The 27046-nt window shown below is 36.8% G+C and overlaps 1 protein-coding gene across 1 annotated transcript; it reads right to left on the reverse strand.

Annotated features, from left to right (window-relative positions):
• Window positions 1–4200: 4200 nt before the first annotated feature.
• Window positions 4201–26329, reverse strand: LOC139131137 (neuralized-like protein 4). The gene is made up of 14 exons (XM_070697097.1): window positions 26252–26329; window positions 20216–20766; window positions 19285–19421; window positions 18362–18503; window positions 17405–17672; window positions 16421–16580; window positions 15498–15952; window positions 14538–15150; window positions 13138–13224; window positions 7895–8033; window positions 6822–6937; window positions 6532–6679; window positions 4684–5577; window positions 4201–4384 (listed from the first exon to the last, which is right to left on the reverse strand). Exons 3-13 carry the CDS (start codon window positions 19295–19297, stop codon window positions 5373–5375), a joined length of 2346 nt encoding a protein of 781 aa, XP_070553198.1. The 5' UTR covers window positions 19298–19421; window positions 20216–20766; window positions 26252–26329; the 3' UTR covers window positions 4201–4384; window positions 4684–5372.
• Between the last annotated feature and the right edge of the window lie 717 nt (window positions 26330–27046).

Raw genomic sequence — 27046 nt, forward strand, 5'->3', positions numbered from 1 at the left:
CATAGGATTGCAAGCATGTAGAAATGTCAGAAAACATACTAGGAATATTATCAATTTCATAAAACTTTCACAAATGATCCACTAAAAGGTGCTTTATTGAAAAATGTAAAACAAATACCATGTTACTGTGCTTGATTTTTAAAGAGAATTTTTTCACAATCGTTTTTACATTAAATAAGGTGGCATCTTTGTTATTGGATGAGTAACTTCATACATGATGTTTATATCAGAAATACTACATGTAAACAATATTTAAGAATCAAGAGTGTAATGAAATAACAACATTTTTATCCACCATGGCAATTGTTTTCTTTGAACAGGTCAAATTTGCAATAAAGTCATGTGTAGAGCTCAAAATCATGGGGTAATGGATAATTGAATGTAAATTATCACAAAAAGTAGATTTGGAACAGCCATTTTACAAGCTACAACATAAGTGATTTCTAGAATATGACGATATTCTTGGTATTGGGTTGTCCCCCACCTTAAAAGTCTGTACCTGCCACCGTCAAACATTTTCTAAGTTTTTAAATTCATTTCCACCTATGGGAGAAAACAGTGAAACAACTTGTCTATATAGTCAGTGAACACACCCTGCTTTGTATATCATTAGTTTATAATATCTTCCTCTGAATACTTGCTACGAGTATGTAATGTTAAAAACAACTTAGCAACATTTACAACCAACGTGTTTAATATAGACCACTGATATAACAACATCTAGGACAAAGTAATCGTCAAAATAATCACGGAAAGGTCTATAAAACAGACCATTTATAGTGGACAAAACGAAAGAAGTATCATGTTTCATTATTAACTTTTCTCCAGAAATTTACAACCTGATTTGTTCATTATTAGCTTTCCCAATAATGTGCCACTTACAGTCCTTGCAAAACAATATATATATATATATATATATATATATATATATATATATATATATATATATATATATATATATATATATATATATATAAGATTGATCCTCATTACCAATAACTGATTCCTAAGTTGGTGACTTGTGTGCGAGGCCCTGTAGAATCCCGCGGGATCCTTAGGTTGAAAGGTTAGGTGATGAGTTTAGCCGCCTTACTCACCATCAACGCACAACGAATGAAAAGCCCCATCTAAGAGTCAGGACCGCCCACATTGGACCGACTGATCCATTAGCTCAGTTGGTAGAGCATCCGTAATGTCTACGGGGGGTGTGGGTTCGAGTCCGCATGGGTCACTTTTCATTCACCACTATATTTTTATATATATATATATATATATATTATATATATATATATATATATATATTATATATATATATATATATATATATATATATATATATATATATATATATATATATATATATATATATGTATGAAAATTTGAGCAAAAGTTTAAGTTTTTCATTTTCAAGGTATACTTAGTTACCTTAACAAAAACACTAACTCTTTTGCAGCAAGATTACCTTTTCCACCATAGCCTATATATATATATATATATATATATATATATATATATATATATATATATATATATATATATATATATATATATATATGTGTGTGTGTGTGTGTGTGTGTGTGTGTGTGTGTGTGTGTGTGTATGTGTGTGTGTGTAATATTGGGGGGGGGGCCATGGATTTCTCCATAATTTACCAGGGGGGCATGGAAAAAATCATCTGGAAAATAGAAAATCCTCCAGGCTCCCCCTTGAATTAAGTTCTGAACACTACCTTACCTGTAGACTACTAGTACCATTAAATGTGACATTATGCTTTTAGGTGAAATTCCAATATCATAATTATTGTCAACATCTGAACTTTCAAATACCGAATTTGAATCAAGTACACTTGTATCAATTATCGAACACCTATAATAGGACAAATCAATTTAGTTCAGCATTGTAAAAAAAATTATTCTTAGTTTTCTCATAGACTCCAATGTATAGTGAATCAACATTTCAGTGAAATTCCAAAATCCAATTTCTTGCACACATTTCAACCTTTAACCATCTAGTCCAACTAAGTACTTTAAAATGAATTATCAAACGTCTATAAATACACAGATTTAGATAGTTTTGTATTGGAAAAATATTATTCAGTTTCCGCATAGACTACGATATATAAAGAATCAACGTTTCGGTGAAATTCCAAAATCAGATTTCTTTGTACACATAATATGCACCTTTAACCATCATATTCTAATCAAGTACAATTATGTTAATTATTCAACGTCTGTATATGCACAAGTATAGCAAGTTTTTTATCGGAAAAAAATTATTCACAATTTTATCATAGACTCCCATTTATAGTAAATGAACATTTTTGCTGAAATTCTACAGTCAAATTTTTTGTCCACATACCAGTTGTAGCAACCCTATTCCAATTATGTACATTTATGTCAATTATTAAATATCTATAAATGCAAAGATACAGTTTTGTATTGAAAAAGTATTACATAGTTTTCTCATACACTACCATGTATAATGAATCAACATTATCAACAGATGATTATCAATTGAATCCAAATATCAAAATTTAGTACAAACATGCTTGCGCAGAAAAATTGTGATCCACCGGTAATTTCTGTCCAATCCCTTTGAGGGGTAATTTCAAAATTATAGCAAGTCAGAAGGGGAAATTTGAACATTAACACCTTGTTAGTTTGTAAGAAGGGTCATTTGAAAAAATCTGAGAATCTGTTTTTTCGGATTCTATCGCCCCCCCCCCGGGTGTTGGGTGTGCAACTTTGCTCAAGCAATGTGGTGGTGGGGGGGGGGGGGTCATGAAATTTTTGTCATCTTAAAAGTTGGGTCATCAATTTTTATGCAATGGGTAGGGGGTTCACTTATTTTGACTGATGCGCAGGAAGAATTTGCCGGCGATAATAACTGAACGCTCCCTTATACAAGCGAAACCTCATTCATTTGTGCAGGGAAGGGGCGCAGATTAAGTCGTTCATAGGTAACACGTCCGTCAAAAGCGTCATGACCCAAATAAAACGGGACACAAGATGCAAACTAAAAACATTTTTTAATAAAAATATTAAACGTATCTAAGATTTACATGTATAGGTTAAGTTGGCAGAATGTGTGAGTCGAAACCAAAATTGTTGTCGTTGCATAAATGATGGCAATAAAAAATTTCCTGAAATCAGTCTCACAGCAGGTTTCGTCTATGAGTTAGAATGAAGTTTGCATTTAAATCAGAGGGATACGGTTGCTTAACTCTTTTATTTACGATCGACGAGTCATGAAGAGGTTGCTTGTCTCATCACATGGATTACCGTAATCACTCCATCAGTTCATGGATGTTCAAAATTTTTGTACATTTATGATCAGTTCGACCATAGGGTTCTCAGTCTCCGATGATATTGATGATGATGATTAAATATTTGAAAAAGGGAGAAAAATAAAAATATATTTGAACTCTGTAAATTTGTTGTTGTTGTTGTTATTATTGTTGTTGTTTTTGATAGTATTTGCAGAAAAGAACAAAGTATGCGCTGCGAAATTCAATACAGCCTAACTATACTATGCGCTGCAAAATTCAATACAGTAAGACAGTAAGACTGTATTGAATTTTGCAGCACATATGTATAGTTAGGCTGTATTGAATTTCGCAGCGCATACTTTGTTCTTTTCTGCAAATACTATCAACAACAACAACAATAACAACAACAACAACAACAAAACAATTTACAGAGTCCAAATATATTTCTATTTTTCTCCATTTTTTAATATTTAATCATCATCATCATCATCAATATCATCAGAGACTGAGGACCCTATGGTTCGACTGCTCGATTAGTTCGATCGCCCCCTATTCTGTTTCGTCAGTGTTTTGCATTGAGTGCTTGACAGATTGTGTCGGATGAATCTACATGCGTTTCCAGTGGTATTTTACAACAGAGCATGTAAAGTCTTACATATGAACTTTGCTTCATGACTTCATCTATAGCTAATTCCATTTGTATTGAGATACAATGCGTACCGAAAAAGAAGTCTTCGATTTTTATATTAGGCTTAAAGATACGTCGCTCGAGGGCGCTCTCTGCTCCCCTACCCCTCAGAGGGGAGCGTAAAGAGCGCCCTCGAGCGACGGATCTTTCAGTGTACCTCTAAATATACTTCGCCAAGACACACTTAACTCAAAATACCTATCTCTTTTGCAATCATGAATGAAAATCAGGGGTCATAATGCAAATTTTCAAGGATAGTACTTCAATTTATCAATTTTTATTCAGTGAGTCATGTTCTTCAAGAAGGTATGTTTACTGAAGGAAATTTTAGGAATTGACAAACTAAATTCAATTTTAATCTGACCATAAAACATTACAGAATTTGTGGTTTGTTAGAAATTTAACACCGATTTTCCGTTGCAGTATCCCTGATGTTACTGTTTGTGCACCAGACATGTCTAGAGCACAAACAGGAAGATCAGGGAGTCATATTATAATACAAAATATTTTTTTTACTGAACGAAATTATGAAGAATGGCTGCAATGAATTCATCGGTTGCTTACATAAAAGTTTGTGTAAGACTCTTTACGATGTAACTGACCATTAAACATTAAATACTGTCGGTTGTTAGTGAAATTTCGACATTTGAGTTTCTTGCGAGATGAAATGAACTTTGGTATCATGGCTAAGAAAAACTTATTAAATTTGACCTTTTAACTTATCGACCTCTTTTCTCTAATCTGCTGGAAAAGCTGAATAGAAGCTTGGTCAGTTTTCAATTTGAAACATACTCTTATTTATTTTATTTTATTTTATTTTTGCCCTTGAAATAAGCTGAACAATGCCGTGTGTCAATACGACGGAAAGCTGAAAGTTTTGTATTAGTTTTGATCTCTTATACATGACTTTTGTGTTTCGTATTCGTGTCCGATGCACGTATTATTATCGTTGTCCAAAATGGAGTCTCGAATACGTGAAAGAATCTCCCAGTATACTGAACTTTGATGACTTGTATTATTACAATAATTGATAAAACTATCATTATTGAAAAGGTACGTCTATAAATTATTCTTTTTCCTCCTTATGATGGGACACGTCAGGTGAGAAAATAAACATAACTCGCCTTAAAACCAAAATTGATGAGATTTAGACGGTCAGATAAAAACATCGGACGGATTAGAATATCCCACTTTTATGATAAAGGGATTTAAAACTCTACATCTTACATTGTTCATTAAATAACATGTTACCGAGGGCAAGGAAAAGACCAAGGCACGGTCCTACTAGGTAAACATACATATTCCTAGTTGAACATGGCGAGGGCGCTATTTTCCTAATATTGTCTCCTGACAGAGTACTACTGGTTTTCATAGATCAAGACTATGGACCTGACATGACACCGTCGTCCCTCTTGGTTATTCCAATTTGAACAGCAAGCCATACAGTGTGACACAGCCACGATTTTTTGTATACCACTCGATCTCCTGGTTGCTGAACAATGGGTCAATCTCGTAGGTAGCTCCGATGGTCTGCTGGCCAACCTTGTAAGCATCAGGCTTGATACAAACTTGGAAGACAACTCTAGCTTGATATTTTTTGTCTGTTTCGGCATCTCTGTAACTGAATGTGGAGGAAATATGTTCGTGTACTATGTGTCATGACCAGTAAACCAAACTTATGGTTTGGAGGAAAGAGCGGTAGCTATAGATTTTCACCAGTTTTTGTCCTGTAATACAAACACTTGTCTTTATCTCTTTTCCTAAAGCATAGACAGAAGGAAACTACGGCCTATCATGTCTTTTGGAGAAAATCATTATCTTTGCAACATAATTCTCTTTTTAACATTAGAAATTGCAGACATAAACGCTGCGTTTACATATTGAACATTTGGCTTTGACATGATTTCGAGAGTGGAGCAAGAAACGGCATTTTATATACTGATAAAGAATAATTGGACTATACATGCATAATTGATAGAGCTAACGAATTTTAAGGAACTGAAACTTTAACTGTGACCCACAGCAGAAATACGAAGTGGGCATCTTGAAAAAAACGGAACCTGAGATTATATCTATACTTTTTTCATCTTGTAAGGAATTCGAAGTGCTGCAAAGTATGAATAGCTAAGACATTTTAAATTATCTTAAATACATAATTTTGGCGGGTAAGATACAAAACAAAGCTACCTCCTGCAGTATATTTGACTTTGTTAACCCCGAAGCAAACACTCCGACATTTAGATATGTCTTATGGTGCCACGAGTTTCTAGATATGCGTTTTTTCCCCTTCCGTAATAATGTCTGAGACTCTTGAATTATGATGATAACATACTATCCGGATGATTCTGATCCACGCCATCATTCATGACGGTAAATAATTACAAAATGAGAGAGAACTGGTTATTTTATTTTCAGGACAGAATTCCATCTCACACGGTATTCCGCCAACCATTATTATGTTCAATTTAGGAGTTTATGAACTTGGATTACAGGAGCAATACTATTTTCTAAGATGTACAAAATACAATAGCTGATATTGTTAGAGCTATATTTACAAATCTTGTTGACTGCTTACCTTGTCTGTGGGGCATAAACATCACACCCTGAATATCTTATACTTGGTGAAAGAAAGAGTTGCTTCGTATCGAACCCTTCTGGTTTATGATCAGGTGTGAAGTGGCCGGGCGCCTCACAGAGTTTGGTTCCGTCCATGAGATAATCGCCTACAGGACAATATCATTATAACACAATAATGTGTAATCTGTAGCGGTTATAAAAAACACGCAGGTACACGAATACAGAAACAAAGCCAAGAAGAGACAAACACAAACGAATCAAATGTTAAAGAATGAATCTTGAACCGACCTGGCATCAATAGGTATCCATGCTTAAGGATAGATGCCACTGCATCGATTTTGGTGCCGTGAAAAGCCACGTGCCATTTGTTGAATACGTCTTCTGCCTTAGCTTGCGGTGGGACCCTAAGCAAAGGTTTTATGGACAACAAAATTGAATTGACCAGTTTTAGTGAACTAGCAGTAAGCGCTCTTGAAAATATTTGACGTTTATATAAATCCAAGAGAAAAGAGGAGGTGAGAGGCCAAAAGTTAAGCAACTGCGAACCAACTAGGTGTTGTTAGAACCCAGCCGCGAACTGACTCGAGTCCCTTATTCCCATTCCAAAGTACCTACCCAATGTTCATAGTAGTCCCCCTCCCTCCAAGTATCATTACGACAATTTTTAGAATCTGATGCCTACCATTAACGTTACAACATTTATTTATCAATTTTTTATACCTGACTTAAATACTGTCAGAGTGCATTACGATGAAAGAACGATCTAGACGAGCGATGTAGTTACATAGGGGATTAATAAGTTTTGATCGTTTGATTGTGAACTCTTCTTACTGAACAGAAACATAGGTTTTGTGCCACTTTTATCCCTGAGAATTGAGCTTCTTACTTCCTGATGAATTTATCTGAAAGAATGTCACCTTCCGCCTGCCATGGGCCCGCATAGAGTAACTATACTCCTCGGAGAATTTTAGAGACAAGTGTTTTTCAAGGCCCAATATCCACAAAGTATGCATGTTGTTTGTTTGCTACCTGGAAGCCGAAGTGTTCAGACGTCATGGTGTGATAAAATAAAATAAAACATTGTTTTTCTTGAAAAAAACTGATGAAATCTTTGTCTTCTCCGTGGAGCATATTGAAACACAAAGTAATAGCTTTACAGTTTGTGTAACGCGTGGTTTGTTAGGGATCTAGGCTCAGCTGCAATTAATAACAATGTACAATACACGCATTAAAGCATGATGCAAGTAAAGCGCAGAACATTTCACATTATATTCAATGAATGTAATTCATAAAGAGAACCAATAAGAGGAAAACCGAGTAAAGTGAAAGTTTACAGCATGGCTATAAACTGAAAGACTCACTCAAGAGCGAAGCGGCACCATCCTATCGGTACGCCGTAGTCTTTTGCTGGTTGGCCACGTGCATAGTAAAGCTTGTCTCCTCTGTCATTATGGCACCCAGTACAGTAACACATATCGAAATTCTTGTTGAAATACACATCTGAGGGAAAAGCGTTATGAAATTGTTTTTCATGGACATGAACTGTTTGTGCGTATTTCTGTGTCATTTTACAGCAAACCTTTAGACCCTACCAACCTTTCCCTCGGAATCAACGCCTCTGCCATTGCTGACTCGGACGTGTTGGTCGAAAAGCCCGTGAAATATCTGAAATTACTTCCACATTGTTTCCATTCTTTACATGTAATTTCAGCTTCTGTCCGTGCAACTCTGAGTTTCATCATGTTCCATAAGTAAAGCGTTGTTGTACGAAAATGTGTGACTTGCATGAGTCCAATGGAGACGATTTACAAGATTGCAACAACGGTATGCTGTTTCTATTCTAGAGTGCAAGGCAATCTTGTTAATGATTGCACTATAAAATCACTCAGATCTCACTACAGTGTTGTAAGACCGTTGTGTAAAATGTGTCTGAACACTGCTCAAGAGGTCGAAATGTGGTGTAAGTAAACTTCAAAGTCACCAATACCAATGTGACTATATTGTAGGGTCAGTAAGTTAAATACTGATTAAAAAGATGCTTTCAACCTTTAATCAATTCCCAACTCCAACGCCACCACACCTTTCTAGGTCAAGCTCTACTATTGAATACTGTGGAGTTGCATTCAGATCAAAAACATTGAAACTAGGAACATAACAAAAATACCGGGAAAAAATATCTGTCGCAGCTATTTGTCGCGTTGAATCAAACGCCTCATCTGTAAATGTGTTAGTGCTTACATATACAAAGTGGAGGTAATCTTGACAGCAACACACACAGACACAGACTCTCTCTCTCTCTCTCTCTCTCTCTCTCTCTCTCTCTCTTTGGTGACACATATACTTACTCATCATCCATTGTAATACTATAACTGGGTTCGACTTGTAAAACAAATCGCTTGTCTCCTATTGATTTCCCATAATAGTCAGGTGGCTTAGCAACAAAAAACAGCAAGATCGTTACACGGATGACAAAAGTGCCAAATTTGGTACAGAGGTTCACATATATGTGTAGATCAAAATTAGCTATTGCTCCAAAAATTTGGGCCACCGGAAAGGCTTGATGACGTCATAAATTCAAAATGGCCGCCATTATATTGCTTAAAAATGGTAAAATACGGTTTATTCGGCCAATTTTCAATATTTTTTTGAATAAACTGACACAAACATTCTAAATTATAAAACATTAACATTGACGCAAATTAATTATTATGATGACGTCATAATCCAAAATGGCCGACCAAATTCAAAATGTCCGCCGTAACATTGTCTAAAATGTTAAAGCAATGTTTCAGCATTTTATCGCCTGAACTGAAATTAACACCCCAAAGTACAGACAAAACATATAATTGATGCAAATTAATTATTGTGATGACGTCATAAAACCAAAATGGCAACCGAAACTTATAAAATGGCCGATTATGAAGTTAACTATGCTTGGTACAATAGCCCATTTACGTGAGAAAATGATAGTTTCAAGGTAATGTACAATTTGTATTAATATTACATAAACTCAAAATAAAAGATAAATGTACCAAAACTTATAAGATAAGTTCAACACAAGTAACAAACTCTTATGAGATTATTTATTATTAAACAATGATCTGTGTTGAAAAATCGAATCGATATAAAAGGAAATGAAGGCAACTTCACACACTCGTTCAATCTTGTTTATGATACGGTATAGTGAGTAAATCAATGTGGTTTCGTGATAGGGAAACATGGTGAGAAACCAGTGAATCGATAATGCTTTGACCCTGGTAATGTGACCTTGGTCCCAGAAAAAAGGTTTTGTGTTGGTGATTCCTCCTAGCGGCGTTTCGGGCCAAAGTGGCTCCCTTCTTCAGTCTTGTATTCCAGGTCTTGTATTCCAACATGCTTAGTTTGATTGTAGCCATCAAGTAGAGATGCTAAGATCATTATGTTGTGGTCCGATTGTTGCGTGAATTGTTGCTCAGACCGTTCATTTGTACTCTCCTTGTGTTTGAATTTTGCTTAAAGGAGAATATCCTGTATGTTTTTCTTCCTTTTATACGTTATTACAGGTTTTCTGGAAAACCATGGCCAGCGTTTAATCGCCCCTTCATTATTTTCCAGCTTCTTATCACATTGTTTGATTAGGCTGGTTTTGATGAGGTTGTGCTGACAAGTTTTTTGTTGCATCATTACTCTTATTTTTGTTGATGAAGGATGGCTGACATTTTGTTACATTAACTTCTTTTCGATACAAGCTATGTCTTTCTTTTTCTAATCTTGTTGTTGAAGTTTTTGCGTTTAGAAATTGACCTTTTTTATAAAGTCCATATTGTTGTTGCATGTGCGAACATATCTGAGTAATTCACCTTTCTTTAATGAATCATTTGAAGGTTGGTGGCAGATAATATCGTAAGATGGTTTGGTGTGGGTTTTGCAGTCGAGCAATCTCTCTCAATTGCGTCTCTGGCATTTGAAGACCACAAGGTCAGGGTATGAGATTTTGTCGATAGAATGTTCAATTATGAATTCCCAAGTTGAACGTAGGGTACATGGTGTTGCACTCCTCGACAAATGTTCTGAATGTACGAATATTTGACCGGATTGGGATTTAATTAACCTTCTCCGTTTCATGGTATGTGATATCAGCTATTTCTGGTGAGCCTATGCTGCATCCATAGATATGTTTGTAATTTTCTCAGTTTAATTAAAATATCTTGCGTTTCAGAATAATCGGCAGTAAGCTTTCATGTACATTGTTAGTGGGTTTTTGTATCGTATCAGTTGGCTGGTACTGTTTCAGAGTCAAACGCTATGATCGCTGCATTTATGGCTTCATTTTTGGCATGTTTTTCTACATCGATACAACTCTAATGTTACCAGCATAGAGTTTGCTTGTATTTTATTGATTCTAACTAGTTAATGAAGTTTTTGTGTCCCTGGCATATGTAAGTCGTCTTTGCGTGATTGGTTTTATGACAAAGTCTATAAATTCCGAAATTTCGTTAATTGGGTTCGAGCAGCCATTTCTATTGAGACTTTGGATGATGATTGTTCCTTCTGCTCGGGTTCTGTGTATGTTTGGCAGGAGATACCATCGTGGTGTACAAATTACTTTACGTATGGGAATGGGGAAACTGTAAATCACCTCGTCAAGGATCTTCGTGTCTCAGATAAATGATTTCATATACAATATCCAACGTATAGTTAATGTCGCCAAGTGTTGCCTAACTTTCTTTAATGTTATTTGTCGTATTCACAATTGCTATGCCTCTTCCTTTATTGATGGGTTTTATTGTGATTTGTTTGTTTTGGACAGATTGTACAGACCAGTCTTTTCTGCTAGAGTTGTTCTTTCTGATGTGGGTTGCGAATAGAATTTCCTCTATCGATCTAAGTTGCTTCGAGACAGTTTTACAATTTTGGGTTTTCCGCTGTTAGTAGTGTCGACATTGGACTTATCTTAGAACAGATGTCTGATTGATTGATTGATTGATTGATCATTTGTTTCTCATGATATTGCACAATCTTATGATGCGAATAAATTTGTTGATATCTGATAGGACAATTTTTCTGTTAGGCACTTTGGAACGGAAATAAATTTCAAGCCTTTGCTTAATGCTTTGATTTCAACATTGGTAAGGTTTGATTTGCAAGATTTTTGATGAATCTGAGAATCTTTCTGAGTTCTTGTTTTTGTTTAATCTCCGAATTTCTGTTTATGTTCTTCCTGGCGTTTTTTATGTTTTTGGTTTCCAAACAGCAAAACGATGCCAAACACGAAAGGCAAAGACGCTTTTCATAAAATTCACGAAAGCTGCTAAAAAAGCAAGATAAGCTACCCTCAAAAGGCAAAAAAGTATTCTATTTGTTCACATAACTCTGACGAAACGGTCTTTTTAGGTCAGCACATCTTCCGAAAAGAGAAATACTGTAGTACAAAATTATGTGTCTGTCACCACACATCGAGATATAAATAAAAGAAAATTCAACAAACGAAAAAGGCTTCTCAAACAAAGGAAGCAAAAGACCCAAATCACAAACATAAAACCTTTTTTCGGGGACCAAGGTCACATGACCAAGGTCAAGGCATGATTTATTCACCGGTTTCTCGCCATGTTTTTTGTTATCATGAAATCACACTGCTATAATTGATCTACTTACTATATCGTAACACTTTCAAAGGTAGAACCGATGCGTAAAGTTGTCCTCATTTCCTTTACATTGATTCAGTTTTTCAGACAGAGGCCATTGTTAAATAATCAATAATTTCATAATAGTTTTGTAACTTGTGTTGAGGTTATTGGCTGAGTTTTGGTACATTTATCATTTATCTTGAGTTCATGGATCATCAAGATAAATTGTACATTACCTTTGAACTATTATTTTGTCACATAAATGGGTCATTGTACTAAGCATAGTGAATGTCATAATAGGCCATTTTGTAATTTTCAGTTGCAATTTTGGTTTTATGACGTCATCACAATAATTACTTTTCATCAATTATAGGTGTTGTCCGTAATTTGAGGTGTTAATTTCAGCTCAGGCACTAAAATGCTGGACACAGACTTAATTAAGAGCATTTGAACATTATCACACGATATTATGGGGGGATATTTTGAATTTGGTCGACCATTTTGGCTTTATGACGTCATCACAATAATTGATTTGCATCAATGTTATGTTGTATTTGTAATGTGGGATGTTTCTGTCAGTTTATTCAAAAAATATTGAAAACTGCCTGAATTAGCCGTATTTTATCATTTTTAAGAAATATAACGGCGGCCATTTTGAATTTATGACGTCATCGAGCCTTTCCGCTGGCCCAAATTTTTGGAGCAATAGCTAACTTTGATCTACACATATATGCGAACCTCTGTACCAAATTTGGCACTTTTGTCATCTGTGTAACGATATTTTTGTTAAGCCATCTGACTATAAGAAGACGTGGAATAATATTGTATTGATCTGGTCTACGTTTATAAAAAGAAACAATTTTTGGCTTGGCTAAGGTCAAAGGTTAACAAAAAAACACCTCACTTCATCCAACTGATACAATTTAACTCATTTGAAGAGATGATTGGCTAAAACAGTCAGAGCAAATGTGAGAAATCAGATTTTGAATAATTCTTACCTGCTTTACCGGGTAATTTCAGAGAATTTTTGAATCTTTCACACAGCTTCCAATACTGGCAAGATGGTCTCTTCGCTTTTGTTTTTCCTATCATATATAAACAAAAATACTGAAACATGAGGAATGTTGGCAACAAAAGTATTTGAGATAATAATAAAATATCGCAGTCAATTTAATTAAAAACCAAATATCAGCTTATAGATTTTTGCCATATCTTTCACGAGGCAAACTTAAGGTAGTTTAGTCTTTGTACCAAAATCGTTGATACTGAATTTCTCTGGGAAGATTTTCCGCTCCGAGTAAACCAGCGATAAAATAAGCATGCAGCGATACATTGACCCGTTTTCACTGTATGCACATTTCCACCACCAATATACACGTTGAGGCTAAATTAATCAGTGAAGAAAAACACAGACATGTAAAAATATGTATCGATAGTATGTATGTATGTATGTATGTATGTATGTATGTATGTATGTATGTATGTATGTATGTATGTATGTATGTATGTATGTATGTATGTATGTATGTATGTATTATCTATCTATCTATCTATCTATCTATCTATCTATCTATCTATCTATCTATCTATCTATCTATCTATCAATCTATCTATGCGGGTATGTATGTGCACGAATGCAATGTTGTTATATATATAAGCCTGTACATACATGTATGCGCGCATCTACTGTTTGCAGGTTACAATACAGTAATACCATGAAAATGTGTATCTGTCTGATTCAGAAATACAATTTCATTTTTACCATAACATGAACCGTGATCCGCATTGTGATATCCACGGAAGATATTTAAGCAATAAAGTACAACCAGCGACGGTATACCACAAGATTTTGACCAGTTCACGACATGTATGCACGAGCTATCGCTTGTGCATATATGAAGTGCACAGATCAAAATCGAGTGGTATACCGTCCCTGGGGTGATTCATTGCTATTATATCATAACAGTATATTGAAATTCTGGGATGAAACGTCAGAAAAAGGATTTTTGCTCTTGCCGAAAGCTCGAGCGTGTGCCAACCATGGTATATCGCGAATATACCACGGTTCTATTCACGTCTGGACCAATCAGATCTCTGCATTTGCGTCACCAATATACTGGTATGATATACTACATGTTGATTCGTTGGGGCTTGAAGTAAATTTCTCTCACATCTTTTCTGTACTTGGTATTGGAGTAGAGAATTCAAAAGGTTACAATCTTACAGATTATCAGCTTTACGTAAAATTTATCCTGCCCCCATGGTTTGTGAAGGCAACCTCTCCACATTCTTTGGCCATCGGCAACTGCTATCTGAAAAGTTCTGATTAAAATTCAAATGAGAACATTTCATGTCGTGATAAAACGCTCTGAAATCGAATACGTATGTTACACATTACCGAGAACCTGGCCTTGGACTTGTGGGGGTTTAATTCGTAGGAGGGCTCTCTCCGCCGCCTGCCCCACGGCTTCATTCTCGCTTCTAGCAAGACGTGCTAGTGCTGCCAATACACCCTGCGTTGCTGATATTTTTCTGCGGGTCTCATCAACCCTAGCAAGCACCCACAATGCATTTGCTGCACACTCCTGCACCATCGGCCTGTCGTTTTTCTCCATCAGCTTCATAAGTAGAGGCACAGCGCCACTGTCGACGATCTTCACTGCGTTGCTCGTGTTTGCTGCAATTTTGCCCAATCCCATGACAAGCTCAAAGGCGGAATATCTGCTCTCTTTAGATTGACCGTACAGCTGTGGATCAGCCAAGGCGCTCTTCAACAGTTCTATCAGGAAGCCAACGGTTGCGGCGTTGGCCTCCAACAGATGAATCTTACTGTCTTCCACGATGTAGGACAGCGTTAATAATGCTATCATGGCCAGCTCCATGTCGTCCAACTTCAAAAAAGGCGCGATTCTCTCCACAGCTTTGATATCGTGGTACATCTGTTTGTTTTCAGACACCTTGGAACAGTTATGCAAAATACTTAATGCTGACATCATTATGAATCTTGCTTTCTGCAACAGAAATGGACTTCATCTTTGTAATCATGCAGAATGTAATTAATCATGCATTAAAAGACTGGCCCTATCTTTACAAACTTTTCTCCTCGGTGCCTGTCTTCGGTGGTATATTATTACGGAAAAAGTTTGCTAAATAATTATTATATGATGCATCCGCATTGCTGATACCAACACCGCAAGTGGTAGAAGTCAGCGGGGACTGGTTTATGTAAAAAATTGTTATATCTCACTCCGTCCTCCTTCATATAATTCTATTATATCAGGCATTTCATTCCCTTATAAAATCTTCAATTTTACATGCTGTTGTATGTTCTATATCAAGTGTTGTTTTATTGGTTTACCTTTGTCTTTGTTTTCCGGTTTTTATACAGATCCAGATCTTCGAGCATCAGTCTGGGCAGTCCCGAGCGGCCAAACTGCGAGCCAGCTTTCAAGCTAGCATCACTGTAGTTCCAGCATGTGCTGCGCACGATTTCCATGCCGGTCCAAGCCGACTCCATCCCAATGTCGTTCAGACGGTTGAGTAACTTTGTTAGTTGCCCTGCTCCGCCAAGACTCGCCAAGTGGTCGCCGAATCTCTGACGGATCTTGTCGTTCGCTGTGGCGCAGTATGGTTGAAGTAAAGTGACAGCCACTCTTTCTACAACAGTCCCTATGTCTACATCTATTCCCCTCTTCATCAGTTCTACCGTACTCCGCATATTAAACATGAGGGCATTCGGGTCGTTGCTTGATATTTCCCCCTTGGTACGAGGATGTGGAGATTGAGGTTCATTCACTCCAGTGTTGTCTGTCTCTGTAAAATTGAGACGGCAAGAAAACAAACTTAATCTTTCATAGTTTGGTGCATGGTTTGATGTTTACAATCATGACTCTACATTAAAATGGCCGTAATCGACAAGCGATCTAAGAAAAAATCGCTCTTATAATCAACGGAACTTTATCCGAGGTGTTTAAGAGAATATTGTGCATGATTGGTGTAAAGTTTTGACAATTACTTGAAAGTCCCTGCCGTTGGCGGCGCCTTAGACAACCAAGTGAAGCAGCGAGGATCTGACAAACGGGACGTTATTATCAAACTAGAACTAAACTTTGATAGGGATTATTTTGCGTCAATAGTCGGTTTTAGCGTTAAAATAATCGAAAAGTCACTCATTTTTCGCCATTAAGTATTTCCAGACGGGGAAAAGTTTAGTCCGTTAATTACCCAACACGACCATGTAAAGAGCCTGTATAATTTTTCAGTCTACCATAATTGACTTACCGCAGATGGTAACGCTTCCAGCTTGGCCATACAGATCCACAACGCCGTATACAACAGATGGGATGTTCCTCAGTCTCACGGCTTTTTTTAGACATTCTCCATTGAAGTAGAAACGCACCGAACCGTCGTCTTTTCTCTCGATGCCAATAGTATCCCCGACCTTAAGGTTGATACAAAAGGTTATGATTATTATACATATGTACTACTTCTAGTTATCGACGAACACGGAACTGACGAAGGTATAGACACGGTTACGGCTTTAAATAAGAATGCAACACCGGCGCATGTTCAAATACATACAGGTATGACTTTCAGCTGCAGAACGCTGCTACAATTACTAAAACGAGAGTGTGATGGATGTTCAAAGGCGGAATCGAATTTCAAAGTTGGAGTAACTGTTATGATAAGTGTTCAAAATGTGCGTGTTTGTGAAAAGTGTGAATGTTGTCTTCGATTACGTGCAATAGACTACACGATGCGAGTATATGTCTATGTATTGTGTGTATCCAAATCAAGTAAGAAATATATCAGAAGAAAGTTCAGAATTAAAAATTGTAGTTTTTATATCGAAATTTGTTTGACAAATATCAATTGCCTTGCAAGGAATTGTTGGTCAAAGCCTTCGACTATTAACATTCTGTTAACATTCTTCTTTATTAGGTTTTGGCATAGTGAATATGCTGGTAATATAGATCGGCTGGAATATTACAGCAATCTGAGGAGACTGGAACTAAGACCATTCTCTACTTGATTGACTGTCTATTCAGATAAGAAACAAAGAAATGCAGCCACTATTTAACCAATTGGCTAGAAGCTTGCAAGACTACGCTCATTAGCCATGACTCTTACAAGTATCAGGATAATCTGCCTAGTAGGCATCCGGTAGTTACCATTTGGTCATACACCTGCAATCATTGACTTTACACAGCCATATAGTTCATATACTCTGTCAGAAACGGTTCATGGCAAAATGGTTTCACTTACTGTGCAGTCGTCGAGATCGACTTCCAGGGAAGATACTTCTTCTCCGTTTTTAAAGACGTTTGCCCCAGACCACATCAAAGTTACGCCGTATCTACAATCTGTCATCGTCGGAGGGAAGTCCAGTTCCAAGGGACTGTTCGATGTAAATCCAATTTCAAGACTTCCACTCCAGCGGCTTACTTTGGTGTCCATTCTCACCTCAAAGCGCTCGTTATTTTCCAGTGGTTGTCGTGTCAAAACCACGGCGTCTTTAAAGTCATCTGCTGGGCTGTTAAATAAAATTCATCCATGTTCGATCAAAGGGAGGACGTCACTTTGAAAGATGCACAGTATTATTGCGATTCGTAGAACATGGGACATTGTGAACGAAATTCAAAAAAAATTACGCTTTAATTCTGCTCTTTTATTTCTGGCAATGATTTTAAACAAGACAGTCTAATGTTTGACATTCTTTTTACATATTGCTTTTGTGAGAAAATTACTAAAGCATGAAGTGGTGCATGTACAAAGTAATTCTTTTACTTTCGACTCAAATTCTGAAAACAGCAAACAACGACAGGATTGACGGTGCCTTCTTATTTGTGGTAGAAAACTGTTATTGCATCGCTCTACCGAAAAACAGATTATATTCCCGATGTTAAAGACTTAAGTGCACTCTAAATGACGAGTACCCACTCCTTAAATAATGAGTAACCTTCCTGTTTCGATTCATTTTCTTTGTTTTGTTTGCTCATAAGTATTTCGCAAAATGACAAGCTTTTCAACGAAACTTGAGAATTTGGTCTCGATTGAGAAAAAAAATACAACCGAGGGGTTAACTTCCTTGAATTGTATCGTAAATTTTAAATTTACAAGAATAATGCATAAACAGAAGATGTCACGTTGCACACTTTCATTGTAGAAGTCAACGTCATCTTGACATTGAGGAGTATTACCAAATTAGGATCGCCCACTTACTTTTGTCGTTTTGCGACTCTTCCGCTGTACATTACATCAACTTTTGCCCCACACCGTGGATGAAATTTGTAGAAACTCGAACCCGTCGGTGCTGGGACACTGACGATTTGCTCACCGCTTTCTGTAACTTGAGTGACGCCACCTGTTGACAAGTTTAGTCGGAAATCGGAAAATCAATATTACCAATGCCGAGCTCGGCATATGAATGATAATGGCGACACAAGACTTTCTGTTCCACGATGCACTGTCGCACGTGCAAGAGTCAACATATCCGAAGGTCGCTCTTTTTTATAAATATAGAAGGTCATTCGCTGTGAAGGGAAAACTCCCAGTCTGGGACATTTGCAGTTGAAGTATCTTCAGCCCCGCTTACAGAAAAAACAGATAAAGTAAGAGATGATATATTTTGGTATCTATAAATACATGTTGTTGAGCCAACAGTTGTTGCTGCTGACAACAGAACTTGATAGAGACATAGACTGAGGTTCTACTCGACGTTATCATCAGCTTATAAAACATGTTATAAATATTACTTGAGTCTTTTTTGGTTGTTTATGAGGATTGTTATCTTCTTCTTCTTAGTCTAGCCACCTTCATCAAATTGAAGATTATGCTAGTTGTGCGCAACTGAATTTACAAAGTAAAAATGTGAAGGAAAACTAATCACTCATAGAAATGTGCTACTTTGGCTTTGAAAATTTCCGGTGTTTCTGCCGTCATAATGTCTGGGGGTAAATTGTTCCAATCATTGATAGTTTTGGGGAAAATAGATTCTTTCCTGTAATCTGTCTTTAATTTTGGAAGCTGGTACGAAGCTTCTAAGCTTTTGTTGCAACAGCAGAAACGCCCGCTTTGCCCCTCCGATGGTAGCACTCCCAAAACAACCGACTCAAAGTACTTGTTACAGTGGCATCCTACAGTACCTTTGTTTCCCATGTACTTGAGCCGTATGTTGCTGTTTCCGTACGTCGAGCAGGCGCAAATACAGAGGGGCTTGAGCAAGTTCTGCCGTGGTAAGTCCGAGAATGCCGGTCCAAGGTCTTCATCGCCAACCCTAAAACTGAATCATTCGGAAAAAGTGCTTCATACAAACTTGAATGCAGCACTGCTATTGTAATCGTGGGATAATGTCATCCTAGAAAGTTGATATATCAATTACCAGGCAAATTAATAAGATATGGCTTTTAGTGTTTCTTGTCGATTATTAATCGGCCCTTACCACTGTCTTGCCTTTCCATAATTTTTGGAAGATCATACATTTAGAAATAGAGAAAATTTCAACTTCTAAACTTAATCTTTTTGTATTTTTTTCAGAATATTAAGAGAGTAGTTTTCACGCATCATAAGAAACAATGTGCCCTAAATAAAATAATTTGACATATCTAACTAATATTTAATAATGTTCGTGAAATGTAGAAAACTTCAGGATGTTTCCCGTTTTTCAAGAAACATCATATTGTTAATAATTTTGAATTGATCAGTTGTAACATTAACATTGTAACATTTAGTAACATGTAACATTTAGTTGGTAACATAAACTAACGATTTAGTTGGAATAAAGTTTTGTCTCTCAGTCGAAATATTTAATTATCTTCAGAGTGTGATTTTGGCGGGAAAACATAGTTTGATAGTCACGTGATTTGGTCGAAATCTCAAGATTTGCTTACATTTCTTTTCTATACTTACCAAGAAGTGTATTGTTGTTAGCTTTCAAGTCTTTAATATCAGAACTTCCTAAAGCTTTATCCCTGGCTACTCTGAAATGTTAAAAAGTCTCAGACATGTGCCTTAACATCCATGCGTCGGGTTTTCAGTGTATTATTTATTGTCGACGCCCACGTCCAGCTAACTTACCTTAAAACACCATCATCGGCGTTGATGATGACGAAGAAAACGTCAGGAATCTGGAAGTTCCCCTTTCGCGGGTACACACCCTTCACCTTGCCGTTGTGGATAAGTTTCCCGTTAGCCAGGCACCAGCCCCAAGAGTCTTTAGTCGAACCAAGTAAGTGCGAATACCCAACACAGCTCGTCGGGGATTCTGGTGTTGAAACCCCAACCGTGCCGTGGCTACCCCTTTCGCCTTGCGGCCAATAGATTTCAAAAACATGCGTGCCAGTCCGGTAGCCTTTCTTCCCTCTGACGAGATCGGTGCGGTCTGCCTGACGCCCTCTTCGGGCCGTCACCTCGTCATCGAGAATCGTAAAATTATCGGAACAGTCATCCGGGTCCCAGGCGTGCTCTATCTGGGTAGGCGTGACCGAGGTTCTTCTGTCTTCAAATAATTCCTGTAGGGCTTCCCCTAAAGCCTGTGCCAATATTAGATTTCCTCTTTGGGAACTAAACGAGGGGTGCGAGCTAAACTCCCATGCGATAACTCATTCCCCATGGTTGATTCAGAAAGCCTGCAAAATGAATATTGTATTACCAATCATTATATGTAGACTATACTTATCTATCTATCTATCTATCTATCTATCTATCTATCTATCTATCTATCTATCTATCTATCTATCTCAGACCTGGTGCTTACTGAAATTGTAAACATCAAAACAACAGGAAACAACGCAAAGATAAACAAAATACTATATCATATAATCGGCAAACCAATGATCAGAAGACTGGTAGAATTAAAAATATGATTAAACTTAGGTTAAGATCTGCTTTACATTTCTTCAAAGGATAATATCAATAGACGATAAGAATACTTCATGATTGGGAATCGTGGTACATATTATTAAGAACGTATCGTCTTCGGCTACCTGTTGCCTGTAAACATAAATGAATTGTTTATTCAACCAGATAAACGGACAATTACAAGAAAAATATTACAGTCACTGTGAAAGTATGACTTTATCTGGTTTGGACCATAGAAATAGCCCATAAGGACTAGTCGAGTCCATGGCCCACTACTCAGCTAAAAACTGCAAACGATGATGCCATAAAGGGCTCAAGTAAGACAAAAATACATATCGGAGATAAAGAGGAAATAAAATACATTAGATACATAAACAACTCAAGAAAAAAGATACATATTGTTATATGTTCATTAAGTAGTTTCTTAATTCTACTTTGAACCTTTATCTACACGTTATTTGCTTAAATGAAGAAGGTAGAGAATTCCAATGTTTAATTGCTGCATACTTAATGTTGTGTTGTGTGACTGTAAGCCTTGTTTTAGGAATACAATAATTGCTATGCTCTACTGATCGTGTAGAACCCATGGCGAGGAAGTTCAAAACAATTGTTAATAGTGATTGGAAAACCGTTATTTTTGAAATCAAAAACAAAAAGGCAAGAACAGTAATTACTTAATTTAAAAATATGAAGGATGTTTAGTTGACAAAAGAGGGGATTTGAGTGGGCATGAAAATCAGAAAAAGTAATCAATCGGACAATTTTCTTTTGTAGGCGGTAAATAGGTTCAAGGAAAGTGGTGTAAGTATTTCCCCATATTTCTAAGCAGTACGTTAAGTGTGGTAGAATGAAGGCATTGTAGAGTTGAAGTAGGATAAACTTTGGAACGAAATGTCGAAGACGTGAGATAATTCCAACTTTGGGGGTTATTTTATTTATCACATTCTTAATGTGTGGTTTCCAGGAAAGGGAACTGTCAATTGTTACACCAAGATAACTGGCTGATGAAACTTCCTTAATCTGTTGATTTCCAAGGTATAAATTACCGTGTAAAGTTACACATTTTTGACGTGTTTTAACTACCATGTAATTAGTTTTTTCTGCATTAACAGTTAATTTGTTCGCCATGCACCAGTCATTGACTTTATGAAATTCACTATTTATATGGTTGAGATGTAGTGTTTGAGAGTCTAAAGATTTAAAAACATTTGTGTCATCAGCAAAAAGTCTGAAATTAAAGTAGCTAGTAGAGTTATTGATGTCATTGATATATATCAAAAAAAGAGTTGGCCCTATGGAACCCTGTGGAACTCCACATGTAATTTGACGTGGTTCTGACGCTTTTCCATCTATTACAACTGAATGCTTGCGATTTTCAAAGTAATTTCTAAACCAAAGTAGTGGGTGATCTCTTATTCCATAAAATTCGAGTTTTTGTAAAAGTATATCATGGTTGATAGTGTCAAATGCCTTTTTAAGTTCGACAAATATACCAACAGTTGTGCAACCATAATCCATTTGATCTGTTAATTCTGCAATAATATCTGCCAGGGCAAGTTTGGTGCTATATTTCTTTCTAAAGCCATATTGAGTTTGTGAGAGAATGTTATGTTTTTCGAGGAAGGAGATAAGCTGCTTATTTACAAGTGTTTCAAAAATTTTGCTAAAGACAGGTAAAACTGAAATAGGTCTGTAGTTCCCAACATCAAAAGGAGACCCCTTTTTATAAAGAGCTGTAATTTTGGCAAATTTAAGTGCATCTGGAAAGTAGCCATGAGCTAAAGAAAGGTTGATAATATGTGCTAGGGGACTGGAAATATAATCAGCAGCATCCTTGACTAATAAAGGGTGAATATAATCATGACCGGTGGCCTTTTTTGGATCTATGGAGCGTATTTCATTGACGACGTCACTTGCTACAACAGGATGAAAGAAAAAGGACCTATTGTGGTTTCTGCTAAGATATAGGATAGACATCCTTTCGTTATTTTCTTTTCGGTAGTTGGATCATGTAAGCTCAATAAATGAAATGTATAAATCGTTAAAAGAAACATGGTACAGAAAGAACAAATACGGAAAACCTGAAATTAAGTATCGAAAAAGTTTTGGAATTCACAAAGGCCACATCTACCACGCAGCCTCATCTTTACACCGGAAAGACTGTAATATTGTATATCGCAAGAGCATACGCCAATCAAACATATAGTAACGGCTGCGATTTGCTCTATTGACCCCAATATTCCGCCATCGAAATTCCGCCGTAGTTTTATGCGACAGGTTCTGATCTCGATCCTATCGCTAAATGACCTTCAATGTCCACACTAGAAGCACTCAGTGGAAGCGCTTCGAGAAGACTTGTACCAGTGTCACCCATGACTTGCCAAATTAAAAACGTGGTTTCGTATATATAGGAGCAAGCTATTCTATTATCACAAAACAGTGCAAAAGATGTTTTAGCCAGGTATTTATCAAAGTTGTTGGCATTTTTCTTATTTGAAAGCATATCAACTTGTTGAAATATTCATGTCCTTTGATACGATTGGTCACCTCGGTTGCGATCTTTGTAGGGCGCCACCAACATACCAGTAAATGTAGTGTGTTCGGTGATGGACGAAAGCTCAGACACTCGAGTGTCTCTTCAACTGGGGTCACACTTCATTGTTGCCAGGCACCGCGGTATTCGCACAGAACCATTTCATCTCCTTGGGATATGGAGGAATGTCCTAGTATCATGACAAGTCTTTTCACGCGGCGTGGCTACCCTTTCTTATTCAAAGCCCAAGCAATGAGCGCAATTATTTTATTCCAATAGAAAGAAGATAGTCTTTCTTCAGTTATGATTGTGAATCGCTGGCAGCATCTGCTTTCCATTGCTTAGATTTATCATTGATTGTGTTGCGCATGCGTTGATGTATATGAATAAAACATTCTGGCAACTGGTCCATAGCAATTTATGTTTTACAGAATAGCTTCCCCTCTGGACACGACAAAAGTCAATGATTTTTAATAATAAGGCCATTCGAAATATTTTCTCGCATATCTTAATTTATTTCGTATGAAAATGTTGACGAGAGGGACCCCAAGCGTTAACAGTGACCTCATAGAATGGCGTCTATAGCATGTATGTACGCACTCCAACTTTGAGGTAGGATGTGCCTCGAAAGTGAAAGACTTAATTAACTTTTGCTGAAATCAACCATTCTCTTTCAAAATCAAGAATAAAAATCGGGGGTCACCGTGTAAATTTTGCTACTAGAGGAACAAATAACCCAAGATTTACCGATATTTCAAATTCAAAATGGCCGCCATCCCTGTGTTAACGCTACGGAGAAAAATAAAATTTTCGAATTTCGAAAAACTATAAACTGGGTAAAAAGTTTTCTTACTTCAAGAGCTTTAAAATGAACCTCGTAAGCGGTAAATCAGAAAAGAATTGTAAAACTTTGAGAGTCCGAATATCTGTCCCCGAGGCGCGTTCTATCTTAACCGGACTTCACGTTCACACTGATCATAAACAGTTTGGCGTAATCTTGCGCGATCTTCTGTTATCGAATACGACCTGTTTCAGGTCATTGATGAGTGAAAAAAAACAAAAGTTCATACTGTGTTATGAAGTTATCGTAGCAAACGTGTATGTTTAAATCCGACTTGTGATGACGAACTCCCGTCACACACAATAAATTTGTCCATGGACGTCGGAGTTGACGTTCTATAGTTTATCTCTCTTTCGATGATACTACGCATATTCGCACTGACTATATGCCGCGACTTATACCACAGACACTGTAATACAGCGTATCCAATCACCATTCAGACTTTGTCTTTAAATATTTGTTGTCTAAATGCTTGTCGGCAGTTTTAAATTTCAACAAACTATCTAAAATCAGTTTATCGTGTTAGAGGAAGTTCAAAGTCATAATTTCGCGATGGGATTTTCGTACCCCATACATTTTGTAGGGTAGGTGGTGAGATGCCAAACGAATAAGTTTCGCTTGTCATGCGCTCTTTAATTATCCATGTTACTGGATACTTGTACCTAAATGTATCGTTTTTGACATGGAAGACGTTGAGGAGAGGTTGATCATGAGACCTGTTTTATCAATAAACTTTGCACCAAAGGCTGAAATCCACCTAAGTCACGGTCCTTCAATACACTTTGCACGAACGGTTGAAATACACCCCAGTGACGACCCTTGGAGATAACATTTTGTCAGGTTTTAAAGATGTATTATTTATGAGCCACTCAAATACTCAAAATACCAGTACACGGCCACTGCAAGATTTTGCTATTTAATCGGACTCATTTCCTTCAGCAACGCCGAAAGGGTAAAGGTTGAAAACCCCGTATCTAGGCTTTACATTTCCACAATGTAAGCAGTAGGGCTATTGTTCTGAGGTGTGCCCAAAAAGAACAATACATTAGAGGGACTAGCAATCTCATTACAATAATAACTGACCTTAATAACAACTTACAGTGTATCTAAACATATTATACCAGTTATGTGTAATGTAAATCAAAGTCGTTTAACAACGACAAATTATTTTTCACTTCATTCTATTTGGTCTGTTTCTTGACAAAAGCGTGATCACTGATGAAAGAAGAAGCAGAAAAGGGACAAGAACTCTCATCGTCTCACAGCACCGTTACCACTTCTGTACACTCAAAGGTCACCAGCTAAGGTCGCCTCACATAGATTAATGATACACAGAACAGCTCATTGAGTACAAGTAGCTTTTGTTGTACTATTCAGATAATAGCGGTTTGCAAAATGCTTTCAACGGGAGAAAAGACAGACGTCTTGTCCAAACTTTTGTCTCTCGTCGCTTATTTTTATCGGATTGAGTTCCGTGTTCGCCATGTTCTTTTGTTGTATGAACAATGACAGAAGAAAAATTCTGGCACCGTTTCAGAAGACGCAATAAACGCTATATGCCGATGCATATATACGACACACATTTATGTTTCACCCATTCCTCTTTTAGGCTCTTTTTTGAAACTTTTCGTTACTATTTTATGCTATTTACATATTATACCTGATTTGACTCAAACTGTAGATTGATATACAGATAACGCGGTTTTGACGTCTGAGACAAAGTGACGTACACAACTTATACAAGCCTCGATCCTGAGAGAGGTGTCCCTGTTTAGTTATTCTATGTTGTCCGGTGAAAGCAAGTCGTTGAAAGAAATCAGACTTTCCACATAGGGGAAAGACAATCGTTCCATAAATTATCGTAAGAATATATTCATACCTGTGATAGGAGTTGCTCTGTAGTGAGACGGCTCAAGACACACACGCTGTTTTGTTCTGTTCACATACGGGAATGACTACTTGGCCTTTTACCCGGATTTCAATGAATCATGTGACCTGTGTCAGAAATTGCGCGCCAAAAGCGACACCCCAGAAATGACTAACGGACGGTATGGAACTTTCACTTCAAATGACAAGCAGATATTTACAAGGCAGACACGATATGTCGCCAAGTAAGGTAGAATGGAACAGATGTTCATATAGATATAATTTTAAAACTTTTTTAGGTGTACCACCTGTTGGTGCTCATTTTGCAGCTAGTGAAGAAATCAAATAATTTACAGGCTTTCTTTTGAAAATCGAAAATAACACTTTCCCCAAGGTCTACTTGTTGTTTTCATTATGAAATTAAATGGTATTCATGTTTTTTCAGACTTTTAATAATCAGAGTCATAGAATGACATAGCAGTTATAAATTTAATTGAATTACCTACCAAACTGTAGAATCTGAAAATGTTAAAAAAAAATAGGGAACCAAAATATTCTCGGAACCCCCTTTAACCAGTGCAAATCAAATCCAGAAATTTCAAATCTTCGTGAGTTCCTCCAGCTCCCATCTCAGTATTTGTGAATTCGGCCCTAAGAGAGCTTGATGTTTTATCTTTAAAAGCGATGGCAGAGCACTATACCAAAAATGACCTCTTTGACACCACATAATGTGTTCTGTAGTATCAAAATATATCAGCCATATATGCACCTAGCAGTCATATTTAATCATTTCATAAACTAAACCCAA

The sequence above is a fragment of the Ptychodera flava genome, chromosome 4 (genome assembly GCF_041260155.1).
Source record: "Ptychodera flava strain L36383 chromosome 4, AS_Pfla_20210202, whole genome shotgun sequence".
NCBI classification, from domain to species: Eukaryota; Metazoa; Hemichordata; class Enteropneusta; family Ptychoderidae; genus Ptychodera; species Ptychodera flava.